Here is a 14,760-nt window from a genome sequence, read left to right on the forward strand (position 1 = left end):
CAAATAAAAACAAGTAGATAGAATAGAAAAATATAAATATATATTTTTTAATACAAAAAAAGAAGATAAATGTAGATAAAGTAGACTTAAAATAGAATAGAAAGTGTTAGAGTTAGAGGGTCAAATAAAGGTGGAACAGATGTGTTTTTATAAAGCAAATCTGCAGGACTGGGCAGTTTTAGCAATGTGGTCTGAGAAATTCAGCTCATCGTCAATCACAACTCCAAGGTTTCTAGCTGTTTTTGAAGGAGTTATGGTTAATGAGCCTAACTGGATGGTGACATTTTGATAAAGTGATGGGTTTGATGAAACCACAAGCAGTTCTGTCTTAGCCAGGTTGAGTTGAAGGTGATGGCCCATCATCCAACAAGAAATGTCTGTTTGACAAGCTGAGATGTTTAATATTTTGTTTTACTTATTAATTTTTTATTTGTTTGTTTTTTCTTTTATTTATTTTTGCAACTGTGGCTATTTCAAATTGGTTTCATCATTTGTAAATTTTAATATTCAAGATATTTGTCATCATGCATAATATTTGTTTACAATACCTTAAAGAAGTAACTTTAAGGCGTGTGTGTGAATTAGTGACATGACATGAAGATTAAAAAAAATTATTAAATTAATTGCATTAATTTGTATGTTCATAGGTGTATACTTTTATAACTGTACCGGAAATGGCACTCGGTTTATTGTATTAGACATATAAAATGCAAGGGCTGTGGAAGATTATTTGACACAGACTTACACATGCAATTATATGCAACACCAGAAGGCTAATTAATGCTAATGATGATTGCTTACTACTTTAATTCATTCAGCTTGACTGGCAGTGCTAATATTGTTTGTAATTTATTTATAACAAGAATTCTTCAAGTTTATTGATGAAGCTGTCTATGGCGTAAGTACATAGATTCCTGACATATTCAGACTAGGGATGTGCGGCTCTAGTCGACTAAGTTGATTACACGACAGGAAAAAAAAACAAAAACATGATTTTATCATTCAAATTACCGTCATTTTAACATTGCATTTAAAATATTTTAACTAAGGTAAAATAAAACGTTTGAAAAATAATACATTATTTTAAAAAGTTTATCTGGGCGGAAAGTAAATTTTTACCTCAGACTTCACATGCGTTTTCTTCGTGTCAGTTGCGGCAAGTTCAGAAATGACCATGCGAAAGACGAGAAGGTGTGGGATTATTATCTTACAATAACTCTACTGGAGCGATGCGTAATCATATTCAATACAGGCACGTATGCGTTAGCTTAGAGGCTGGCCAAAGCCAGCAAATGTCAATCACGTCATTCACTACAACCTGCGATCCCGTCCGCGCGGTCTATTCCTCTAACGAAGACCCACTTCGGTGGTGGTGCGGGATGTCCAGGCGCTTTCTGAAACTCTGTCGGCTTGCTTTTCGTTATCTCTGCATGCCTGCGACTTCAGTTCCTGCCAAGTGACTTTTTTCAAGTGCAGGAATTTTATTGTTAATCGCCTCAGGTCCCATCTTTCACCAGACCACGTTGATAATTTCACTGAACAAATAACGCATGGTCTGTGTAAGTAAAATGGGCATTGTTGCATTTTGTTTTTAGACGATAGGCTACACGAAGTACGTTTTTAAAAGCCGTTTTAGTGCTATTTCTTGATAAACCTTCCTGTTGTTTTTGACTTGTGTTTTAATATGTTGGCTAACATTATATGAAGATGAAGAATTCTGTCAGGCTATTGATTGATTTTCCATTGTTCTGCATTTCCCCAGCTGATTTGAATAAATAAGCTATGCTTTGGCCGACATTGAGGGTATACATTTCTTTTTATTTTATTTTTTTTAACAACCGCCTAAAATGAAATGATGATAATGCGAGGCAAGTGTGCGGCAAGCGGAATTCATTGAGGGATTTTACAGTGTGATTCATAGATTAAGTATTTCAAAAATAGGCTATTATATATGCTACATGCACGCACAGAGGTTTTTTTTTCTTACCATCTTTTGGGGGTTTCTTGCTTTTAGACTAGTCGGATACAAAACTTTCGTTTAAACGTCAGTCAAATTAGTTGTCGCGTACATCCCTAATTCAGACTAGGGGTTGTATACATGTTTAATATCCCCAAGACATAGATGCTAAGGAGAAATCTTGTTGTCCTGCGGCTGAATTTCTTTCATTCACTCACTCACACAAGCGCACACTTGTCTGTTTTTCCCACAGTTGCAGTGTGTTGCTGTTTAAAACATCTATTAATATTTTATTACCCCTTATAAATTCACAACCTAAGGCTGAAGTCTTCTTGAAGTGCCTTTGTGGAAACATGGTCTTGGGATTTTTGTAATGAACAATGAAGCCTTTGCTTCTTCCCTCCATATGTCATTAGCTTCAGAATTCTATACACAGTAGCCGCATTTTAAAATTTCATCACATGGAGCATTCGAAGCGGACAAAACTCACACATGGCCGTGAGATCTTTAAATTGCGTCAAAGGCGTGATTTGACTGCCAGAAGGGTAACAATGGGGTGAGGCGTCAAGATGAACAGAGCCTCATCACAGAATATATACTTTCAATAATGAGGGAGGGTGCCAAATGCGCAATCTGTGGGGTTGCTAGGCAACTGCATCAGCATCACTCCAGTAGCCTCATATCGAGAAACGCATTGTAACCACGCTTTTGAATGGCATCGCCTGACTCGTGTATGTGATTTGCAGCACATTGATTGAAGCATGCCCTCTTATGGTGATGGTAAAGTCACACACAAGCTGAATCGCTCTTTTAAAGAAGTAATGATTCACAGGCATCACCAGTTCAGCACAGTTGGCAGCTTTAGTGTGACTATTGTTGTGAATTCGAAGTCTTCAGTCACAATGTATCACCACAAGTTGACAGATGAGCATGTTTCACGATTCTGTTGCCCTTCGTCTGTAGCATGTAACACTGTCAGTTATGAGCAGCCCAGCGTTTAGAAGGTCTTGCTGTGTGATCATTCGTTAGCAATCAGATGTACATGATCAAACTGTGCACTTCTCTCTGGAGTCGCTGCTGACGGCAGCAGAGCACACTTATAAAAGAGAATCTGTGCTCATTAATTCAGATTTACAGGCCTAGCATATTATACATTTATGTACTTATAAATATGGCAACACAAAGCTACCACTATTCCTACCAGGATTTAGCCCCAAATTTTTCATCATCTCTCATTTGAAGATGTGTTATGATCATCTGATATGGGGTTTAATTAGGGGCCCTATGATTTCCGCGATGCGGAAAACGTAGACAGAATTGCGGAATCCAGTTAGAAAAATGGAATTTAATGCGGAATAAATCAAAAGTAGGTCAGTACACTTAAATCAAAACATGATATGGACTAGTGTCTGTGACTATTGAGCTGCAAAAAATACTATTTAAAATTAAACCTGCATGTTCTGCATGTCTCTGTGTGAATGAATGGCGCAGACGTGCGTTATCGTTTACTAGCCTCTGCTGCTTCAATATATGAGTACACAAACGCATGAATATAATCTGTAGAACTGATCTGAAAGTCACTTCATGAGCATTTTACCATTTCTTTTGAGAAAATCTATCGTCATAAATGTCCACAGCAACCCGTCAAAATCAAAATTCGGTTTAACTTGAAAGTGTAAGAGAAATATCTTACTTAAAGGGTTAGTTCACCCAAAAATGAAAATTAGCCCATAAATTAATCGCCCTCAAGGCATCCTAGGTGTATATGACTTCCTTCTTTCAGACGAATCCAGTCGGAGTTATATAAAAAATTGTCTTTGATCTTTCAAGCTGTTTAATGCCACTCAGTGGGTGTTGCATGCATCAGTCAGAGCTCTACAGTGAGACCATTTCAGTCGCATTTGCATTTTACAAACTACTACGTGCGACTATGAAATAATATTTAGGAGCACCAGTGAAACTGACCCGATCAGCATATTTGTGTTTGCACTGAGGGAGCTTCAAAGGTTCTAACGTACTTACGTGTTTCTGCAGCGTTGAGTAATCAGTACTTCGTTCCTGAATGAATCAGCCGTTCGAACGAATCAATTGAATGAATGATTCAGTGTTAAAATCAGTGACTTGACGCCACCTGCTGGCAGTTTAGTTTCATTTTTAAAGTATCTTTTCTGTTATTTAAATCATTTAATATTTCTATATTCAAAATGTTATATTTAAAATAGGGATGCGCCGATCCGATATTCATATCATATCCATTTTTCTCGGATCGGGTATCGATCAGAGAAAGCCGATCCAAATCCGAGATTTTTCTTTTCTTTTCTTTTTTTTTCTCTCCGATTGTTCGAATTATTCTGTGTTACTTCTGAAGCCATAAGATAGCTTAATGTGAGCTACATGTGAATATTTAAGTCCTTACATTAAAGTTCACAAACTTTCTCCGCTGTGGCTGTCAGTCATTCCTTCAGCCTTTAAACCCTGCTCGCGTTCGGTTACAGCAGTCAGCTCGGTAAAGCTCTCTCCAACATCATTCTGTGTTCCCATTATACTTGATTTGTAAATACATGTCTATGATTTTGCAAAAAGGACTTTATCTTCTTGCCGGAGTTTAATGTTGTTTTGTTACTTGCTACCGGGTGTCTGTGGCGTAGAAAAGACTATAAATAGTTTTTAATGTGCACAGTAACTGAAATTGAAAACTGTTAAAAGAAAGGCTCAATAACTGTTGCACAGATATAATACACTACGCATCAATTTCTCTTCTCTTTGTGCTTTGCACTTTGCACTTTTTAACACGAAAAATGTGCGCACATTGTTAGCGCTTCGTGCTCATAGACTGTCAACCCTCTACATTGTGAGTAAATCACTCTGGGCGACTAAATCTTCACTCTGGGCGACTAAATCTTCACTCTGGGCGACTAAATGATATCTAATATTAGCCAATGGCTAATCGATTCTCAGATTTTACTCGCCAGTGTGTGAGTTGGATGCTGAATATACGATTAGCACAGATATATTTTCACTCACAGAACACTCTGACTGAGCGCTTCAGAGTTTCACTCTCCATCAAGCGATCTGTGATGTTTTTCAGTTCATCTGAATGGATGCGCAGCGCACCTGTGTTTGTGTATTTGGCGTAATGTGTTTCTAGTGTGAAGCGCACGACTCGCCGTCGCTTTCTCTCACACGCGCAAAGAGCGAGAGCGAACGAGAGTCTTACATAACATCCAGAATTGATCCGCAACATGTAAACGATATACTTTGTTGTATTTTCCTGTAAAAATAACAGAGTTCCTTTGGAATTCTTCAGCTTTTAAGAACTGCCGGGTTTTCCTGTAGTAGACGGAACTAATGCACAAACGGCAATCTCATTGGCTGGCGCTCACCTATTATCGTCCCTGTTTTGATTTCAGCAAATCAGTTCGAGCGAACGCACACAACCCGATTAATATTCATGAATCCAGTAGCTCATTAATCCTTAGTGTGTTTTTATATTGTTCTTATTAGTAGAATTCGTATAATAATAATAATAATAATACTACTACTAATAATAATAATATCTTATCAGTATTATTGTTCGTTTTTTCACAAGAACACTGAATGACCAAAAAAAGCACCAGCACCAGTCCTAAGTTCATGGTTACCAAGTTTTAATTTTAATTACTAAACTTCTGTTTTTATTAGAAATGTTAAAAAGTTTATAAATACGTATTTTTTGAATTTGACATAAAAGATGACATACTTTTAATAAAGTTAGAAAAATGCCATTACAAAGGTAAAAACAAAATTCCCTGTAAATCACTTTAAGGAGTCAAATATCACCTCATAATAGGAAGGTTAATTTTTTATTACTGATTAGAAGGTGCTCCTAAATTTTTGACCGTGCTCCTAAATCTTTTAAATTAGAAGCACAAGCGCTCCTAAAAAGAAAGGTATGCGTAGAGCCCTGTCAGTCCAAAAGAAGTTAAATAAAAAGCGCCCATTAAAAAAAGTGTCTCACACGGCTCCGGGGGGTGAACAAAGGCCTCCTGTAGCGAATCGATGCGTTTTTGTTAGAAAAATATGCATTTTCAAAACGTAATAATCACTTTAATGTAGCTTGCGCCAACAGTCCTACACGGAAGCAGCTAATTTTAATTTTTGAGTGAACTTAACCCTTTAAAGGCACAATGTGTAATTTTCGCCGCTAGAGGACGCATATTCAAAATAAAGAGACAAAGTCATAGTTTGATGAAGCGGTGACTGAGTGTGGAATCATGGGAGTTGTGGTCATCATCTCCACAGCTGATACAATCCGACGGGACTGGAAATCATGTTCATGGACGAGCTAATGATTTATTAACGTAGTAGAATGAAGCAGGGTGAGGCTGAAAGCCGTCGAAGCGAAACGAGGCGCTGAACGAGCGTGACACACGACTCGAAAGCAGCAGAGCTTTTATTATGCCACAGTCAACCGCTTCCGCTCCTTCTCCACTGTAAAAAGTAATGAGTTGAACTTACTAGGAAAACCTGTGGAAACTGATTGCCTCAAATTTCTCAAGCAAATTAGTTTATCATTTTTGAGTTAATAAAACTTACTGTAACTTTGTATAGGTAACTTGTGTATATGTATAGGTTACCAGAAAACTTGAGTGTTGCTAACTCAATTTGACAAGTTCATCCAACTTAGAGATGTAAGTTAAGCTTGGTGCACAGAACTCAAACAAAATAGTTCTCTTAACAAGTCTGCTTTGTTCTCATTACTAGACAAATGTGTGGAAACAGATTGCCTTAAATTTCTCAAGTAAGCTGTACTCAAAACTTAAAGTTGTAAATACAAAGACAGAAAACAGATTGTTAGCACAACAATAGGGCATTTATTTGTTTAAAACAATGTTACTCCAGAAAAAAAAAAAAAAAAAAGACATTAAATCTGTTGTACAAAAAGACAAGACAAACTGAACAGTATGCCAGCTATACAATAATCTATTCTGAAACGGCTGCTTTGACATTTGAAAAGTGTAAAAAAAAAAACAAAACAACAACAGCATTTTGGCTCAATACTGACATATATATTCTCTTTTGTGTGATTTCTAAAGACTGACCACAAAACCATGATCAAGAGAGCACCCTCATAGGCCATGTCTTAAACGAGTGGTTTTCACGTCTCTATCACTCATATATTAGACTCTTTGTTTTTGTTCTCTTGCTTATCTGATTTCTTTATTTCTTTCAAACCTCCTTTTTGATTTTTATATTTCTTTCACTTACTTACCTTTATTCTTTTCTGTCCTTCCTTTCTGACTTCTTTCCTCTTTGTGTTGTTTCCTTTACTCTTCCTTCATCTAAATTGTCAGACTCCTTGTTACCTAATTTCTATTTTCTTTCTTCACATTAGTCAGTTTTGTAAAACTTTTATTAAATTGCTGTTAAATTGTGTACATTTCATGATTTCAATTAATTAGACATGCTTTTTGATCAATATTTTTTTAATTTAACCATTACAGCAGAGTCTGTAAAAAAACAGAATTCAGAAAAATTAAAACGGAAAAGACAGAATTCTGAAAAAATAAAAAAAAACAGTCTGAATTTGGGGAAAAAATAAAATGGATTTCATAAGGCATTTGTTGCTTGATAATAACACAAAACTTGATGCGCTGACTCATTTTGGGACTTTTTTTTTTTGGCAGAGAAAAAATCGCATGAAATATAAACTAAATATTAAAAAAAAAGTGTATATTGGTATAATATATTATTTTTATTATACATAAATGCAAGGCTGCACATATTTGATCAAAATCTCAGTAAAAACTGTAATATTGCAAAATATTATATGACAATAAAAATAACCGTTTTCTATCCTAATAGGCTATATTATAAAAATAAGTTTATTCCTGTGATGGCAAAGCTAAATATTCAGCAGAAATTACTCCAGTCTTCAGTGTCACATGATCCTTCAGAAATCATTGTAATGTGCTGATTTGGTGCTCAAAAAACATTTAACATTATTTGCCATTGAAGAAAACAGTTATGCAACTTACTATTTTTGTGGAAAGCATTTTTTCTGGATTTTTGATTCATAATATCATGTAATGGCTTGAACTTCATTTATTTGAAATATTTTTTTTGTAAGAAATGTCTGAAATATAAACTAAATATTAAAAAAAAAGTGTATATTGGTATAATATATTATTTTTATTATATATAAATGCAAGGCTGCACATATTTGATCAAAATCTCAGTAAAAACTGTAATATTGCAAAATATTATTACAATAAAAATAACCGTTTTCTATCCTAATAGGCTATATTATAAAAATAAGTTTATTCCTGTGATGGCAAAGCTAAATATTCAGCAGAAATTACTCCAGTCTTCAGTGTCACATGATCCTTCAGAAATCATTGTAATGTGCTGATTTGGTGCTCAAAAAACATTTAACATTATTTGCCATTGAAGAAAACAGTTATGCAACTTACTATTTTTGTGGAAAGCATTTTTTCTGGATTTTTGATTCATAATATCATGTAATGGCTTGAACTTCATTTATTTGAAATATTTTTTTTTGTAAGAAATGTCACTTTTGTTCAAATTAATGCATCCTTTCTAAATAAAAATATTAATTTATTTAAAAAAAAATCTTCTAACCCCAAACAACAGTGTATAGATTTATTATATATGTATACTTATTTACTGTATTTTGTGCGTATACATTAGACAGTCTTATGCAGACCACTTAAAACATTATTTCTGATTCATGGATTTATTATACACAGCATTTAAATGATATTTTATACTTTTAAATTAGTAGCCTGTTTATCCATGATCTGTTGATTTCAGTAGGTTTGTTTCGTCAGTCTTAGACAGAGTGGCCAAAAATGATTCAAATGTGTTGCAGCGCTTGATTCATTAACTAATTTGTGCATTATCTATAATTTCGAATTTGATGTTTTAAATATCTGCTGGTCTAATTACATCTTTATTAATACTGAAACTAATCCTACTTTTTTGTAGACTACTACATCCTGCCATTTGAAGAGCTCATTGATGATGCTGTCCTTTTAAAGTCTGCCCTTCTTTTTGCTCTTGCAGCTTCCTGACCTTCTTCAGACTCAGTAGCGCTGGAGCCTCCGGCGTATTTCATCCTCTTCCTCATCCATTGTGACTCCTCTCTCCTCTCTCCCTCTGCAAGACAGTCCATTTACACTTACAGGTAATCAGTTATCATATTCCTGCAGGTCAAGAACGGTCTACTTCTGACATTCAAATGTCCTTTTTCCAGTAAGACTACACTTGTGTCTGAGCAACCAGCCTATTTGTGCCTCGCGTGGCACAGTTCTGAGAAGTAATGTCCAAATAACAGGAAATTATATGAGAAATAAGACCACAGTTTCTAGATATAAAATCACAGTGGCATGTGTCCACATGTCAGGGCGTTCAGATCCAAGTTTTCTCATAGAAGCTTGTCCTAATTTGACTGGAAATGTGCAACTTGTCAAGTGACAGGGCTCCAGACTCATTCTTCCCACTGGTCGCTCTTTTGCGACTAACTTTCTCAGTTGGTCGCACGAGCACATGATTTGGTCGCAATTTTTTATTTTTTGCGCTACAACATGGGATTAATCAATGCATGCGGATGAACTTTTATCATTGTTTATAGTTATATGGAAACGAAAGTGGTTAACATTCAACCCGTTCTTTTTCATCAGTAGTATTATTTGTGATTTGATTTTGTGAACGTGAGTTCCTCTTTTGCTGTGTTATAAGCCGGGCTTCAGATGCTTTCACTTTCTAAATTGCGATCTTGCAACGTTTTACGAGAAAAGGTAATTGTCTGTTTTGCTTACATACATCTACACACTTTTCACTTTTTAAGACTAAAACAAAATATGGATTCATTGTTATTCTTAATTAAAAAGCACAACAACAATAAAAAAGTAGGATACAATGGCAAACTAGCTTACAAAACATTTATTAACAAAAACAAATAAGATGAGGCATGACAAACACCACATGCTGTATTATATACCGACTAATAAATGACAGAAAGTTTAGCAAACACTGAGGAATCAAATAAAAAAAAATAATAATAAAAGAGAGCCTCCATAGCGTATATTCATAGCTCCAAATTAACAGGTAAACAGCAAAGATAACAAGCTTTTCAAAATGAAAACAAAAAGAAAAGTAAAACTAAACTTGCTGACTGTGACAGTGCTTGCAAGTTTTTTTCCCCCCACAAGAATACCAACATTTTCACCCTCTCTGGTTTAAGAAGCGGCCTTTCACATTACTTTAGCTTGAAAACCATCCATCGTTTCCTCAATATGTGCGTAATTTGTCCTGCACACACCTTCGCACTCGTGCTGACGTGGCGAGTATAAACCAGGCAATTTGGTCGCAGTCTGGAGCCCTGAGTGATGTCTTTTTGCTGCCTTTTTGAGAACAAAATATAATTGGTTCCCTTGAATAATCTGCTGTCTCATTGGGGGTTCACTGGTATGTCAGGACTGCCTGGTGCCCTTGAGGATTGTGCATAGTAAAGATCTTGTCTCATTAGAATAAATAGAAAAATGAGAACTCCATTCCCAGTGCACAGGAGTGTGTGTGGCCACACAAACAGTACGTGTGTGAACATGTAGTGACAAATCAGATCTGATCTTGCTCTCACACTCCTCTTCTCCTCTGTAGACTGTTGGAATGACTACTAAACCTCATCCACCTCTGATGAAGAAACACAGTCAGACCGATCTGGTGAGCCGACTCAAAACACGCAAGATCCTGGGTGTCGGTGGAGAGGATGATGATGGAGAAGTGCATAGGTCAAAGGTCAGTCTTTGTATCTTGCATTATTGTGTCCTTATTCATTTCCTCTCCCAAGCTCCATGTGACTTGTATACCAACTTACACACGCTGACACGCATGTTAATGTTTTGCATTCATGATCATATTGTCAGTGTGTGTGATAAGAGCTGTAGAAAAACACACAATGCAATCTTTTGCTCATCTAATGCGCTTCCTCTGTTGTACTTTTATGAAGGATATTTCATTTAGATATTTAGCATTTTTTTAAATGTTGTTCTTTTTTTAATGTAGCCTGATTTTATTTTGGGTTCATTTTACCTGTTACTTCTTGAGGAGTATGTTGCCATTAGCTGGGTTTTACAAAATTCCTGTCCAAAAATCCAAAATGATCACATGCCAAATGTGAGTAAAAATTGGCCTGGTTGAATAAATAAAATGGTACTTGCCAGTAGACGATAAGATAATAATACATGGCAATGTCAGATTGTAAGAGCCACCTGACTGTTGCTGATGTAAGTGGCATGCAACATTTCAAGCAGACAGATACAAACTGTCTGCTAAAGAAAACATCTGTCATGACTTGTCTGTCTCGGTGCATCTGTGGATCTGAAGTTTTTTGTGATCAAAGATTTTGTGACCTGCAATTTTTGAAACACTTAAATAATCCATTTGCCATAAGAGAAAAAATATTTGTTACTTATCACCAGGGAAGTTTATTTGCAACTGTCAAATTAAGTCAGTTAAATTCAAGTTTATTTGTATAGCGCTTTTCATGATACAAATCGTTGCAAAGCAGCTTTACAGGAAATTAAGTTTCTACAATATATTTAGTAGTCGCTTATCAGTGGTGACTGTCAAATTGATGTACATATGGCAGAACTGTACGGTAAAATTCAGTTAATGATGTAATCAAACAGACGATGAACACTATTAACAGCAGTGATTACATGTTGCAATCAAACTTGTAGCAAAATTTGTTAGTTGATGTTGTATCAGGGTTGGCATCATCTGAGGTCCTCTGAGGGGTTGGCATCATCTCTTCTCAGGTGTTTGGTCATCTCAGGTTTTGTAGGGACTGGATCCAGACTGAAGCTTGTGTAAAGGCAGAAACAGAGAAACAAATAGAGACATAATTAGCGTAGCTGCTGTTCCAACCAAGCAAAAATGATTTGTTCAACCCAAGCTAAGAAATAATAATGTTCATTTGATCAGATATAACTGCAGTCTTGCACAATTGGTGGCTGACTAAATACTTTTTTGCCCCACTGTATATAATTGTCCATGTAGGCAGGAAATGAAAAACTGCTTAATAATGTGTGCAGAATTATTAGGCAGGTTTTCTACAGATGAAATGAGCCAAAAAAGAGATTTAACTCGGACTGAGAAGTCAAAAATGATTAAATCCCCATGAGAAATATTAAAAACTAATGCAATACAGAAATTTCAAAGTTAAGGCATGACCATTGGACAGCAAAATGCTCATTGGGTCAGAAAAAAAACAAGTGGAGAAGAAAAGACGCATGTTAACTGCAAAATAATTAAGAATTAATGTGAAGAATTAAGTGTGAAACCATCAGGAACCTTTTAGTCTCCAGTGACACCATTTTCCAGAACTGCAACCATGAGTCTTCAGAATTACAAGGTGACAGGTCCTCAGAGACCTTGCTTGGGTAAAAAATGACCCCTACTTAATAAGAATAACATTCTGAAGTGTTATGAAATACATGAAGACTATTTTTATAGGCTTTATGGACAGATAAGTTGAGAGTGACTCTTGAAGGACAGCACCACATCCTCTCGTACCACTGTTTGAAGAATTGATCTTCCAGAATCTGGCATTAAGTTTTAGGAGCTCATTTTTGTCAGTCTCTGCAAGACAGACTTTTCAGGATAGGAGATGGACTAAAACTGAACTCCCAAAACTTTCTGCAACATGGAGCTAAGGAGAAAATGTAGAACTTTAAAAATTGGAAAAACAGCTTAGTGAAAAGCGTTTACAGTTTAAAAGCAAATAGAAAGTCCTATTTTTTTTTGCAGATTTGCACATGTACAAGGTTTAAAATGTTCATGAAATATTTTCAAAAAATACTGACGTTTTGAGCAGCTACATGTTTGAGCCGCATTGCTAGGTCAAAGATGAAAAAATGGGATTTACAATAAGTCATTTACAAAATTATTGTTATATTTATTAAGGAGTAATGTCTCTTTTGAGTGAATGTGCAAATGTTGAATGTTAACAGGTTTTTACCATGTTATTATAACATTTAACCACTTTTTATTAATTAAAAAATTGAGAAATTCTTTCAAATTTAAATATTGTACAAGAACTACAGCAAAAAACAGTTTGATACATATTTTAGAAATTGTATTTGAATATTACCAGTACTGACTTCAATGGATTTCATTAAATTCCTTTGAACACAACTGCTCAAAACGGTCTCAATTTATGAAACCTACACATTCAAAACATTCAATTGAACATTGACATTTTTAATGTAAATGTTAAGTGTAAGTGAACTGTTAAGAAATTTAAGGTCTTTCATGACACTACATATGCTGTGGTGTGAATTTGATAGATGCTTGATATAAAATAAATGGTGCTTTAAAAAGTCCTTGAATCTGGTGTTCATGAAAGAGTGGGAACCCTGTTCTGTGCTATGGTGGGGCCTGAAACCTGACTGAAATTCTTCATAGAGATAATTTTTTTGCAAGGAGCAAATGAATGTTTTTAATCTTATTTTACACACACACACACACACACACATATATATATATATTTATATATACTAGTGCTGTGTTCAAAATATCGATACGACGATGTATCGTCACAGAGATTTGACGATACGAGTATCGATACAGCTGGCCCTGTATCGATATTGTGGCACGTGTGCAGCAGTGGACCGCGCTTAATTTGTTTAAAATTTTACAACGTGTAAAATTGAGTAGAAAAGTGCAAGGTTTCTAAAAAAGAATGAATAGAGCATATATAGGCAACAGCAAGGTTTAATCTGGCCGCAGAGGAACACAACTGGGTTGCCTGATATAAATAGACATAATCCCCAAAACAGAGCTTTACACTTGCGCAATACGGAAATATCTGCTAAATGTGCTACTTATCTTTGTTAACCTGGCAACCCTGTGCACGCGCGCTCTCTCTCCACTGAGGATAAACGCACTTGCTTTCTGAAAACATCGCTTAGCTTGCAGTTTAGCGATCTCCACTTCAATATTCTATTCTCAGAAAAGTGTAATTCATCAACTGTTCATTTACGACAGAGAGAGAGAGACAGAGAGACAGAGAGAGGCTGTGTATGTATGAATTACCACCGTTTTGCCGCGATTCTCTATTAACAGTGAAGCTGTGGCTTTAATTCCTTTAGAAACAATAATGTTACCAGCGAAAGATAATGTAGCTCGTGAGCGATTAAGCTATTTAGTTGATAAAACTGCGAGGCAGCGCTAAAAAGTTTGTTCCTGAATGTCTGAGTGCGGCCGCAGCGTGATCTGTGTGTGTGACTGAACTTTACACCAAACTGCTTCTGTTTCACACAAATGCTGGCACAGACGTGCATGTTCGGCTAGAGTCGCTTTGAACTCGTGTATCTTCGGAAGTGGAGCAGCACAGAAAGTTACAAAAAATTTTGTGCACACAGCCACGCGAAACAACGTCGCGCGCACTCAAAGCGAACTTGTGGATGCGTCGAGTATAAATCAGCCTTGAGCGTGTGTGCGTTAGATACAGTGAAGACAGCGTGTTAGTTTAGAACTCTTCTCATTTTTTTTTATTGCAGAGTTGCAGAGAGTTTGTGCAATAATAACCTACCAGCAATGTAAATGATTTTTTAAAATATATTAGAATGAGTACATTACAATATTACAATATTAGAACAAGTACATTATTATTTATGGGCTTAAAAATAAGATGCAAACAATCAGAATATTGTACCTGGTGGGGAGTGCACAATGTAAACATGAAACATATGCAATTACCTATATTGTACTGTGGTACAGTTCTGGAGGCCCTTCAT

At 35.8% G+C, this 14,760-nt stretch overlaps 1 protein-coding gene across 1 annotated transcript in view; it reads left to right on the forward strand.

Annotated features, from left to right (window-relative positions):
* Window positions 1-14,760, forward strand: part of LOC107554464 (tumor protein p53-inducible protein 11-like) — a 92,840-nt gene that overhangs the window by 51,900 nt on the left and 26,180 nt on the right. Inside the window, exons 2-3 of the mRNA XM_016236970.1 lie at window positions 9,023-9,143; window positions 10,619-10,756. Of these exons, the coding sequence (XP_016092456.1) occupies window positions 10,628-10,756 (129 nt within the window). The 5' untranslated portion in view covers window positions 9,023-9,143; window positions 10,619-10,627. The remainder of the gene's footprint in view (window positions 1-9,022; window positions 9,144-10,618; window positions 10,757-14,760) is intronic.

This window comes from Sinocyclocheilus grahami, unplaced genomic scaffold (assembly GCF_001515645.1).
Source record: "Sinocyclocheilus grahami isolate Dianchi unplaced genomic scaffold, SAMN03320097.WGS_v1.1 scaffold503.1, whole genome shotgun sequence".
Taxonomy (NCBI): domain Eukaryota; kingdom Metazoa; phylum Chordata; class Actinopteri; order Cypriniformes; family Cyprinidae; genus Sinocyclocheilus; species Sinocyclocheilus grahami.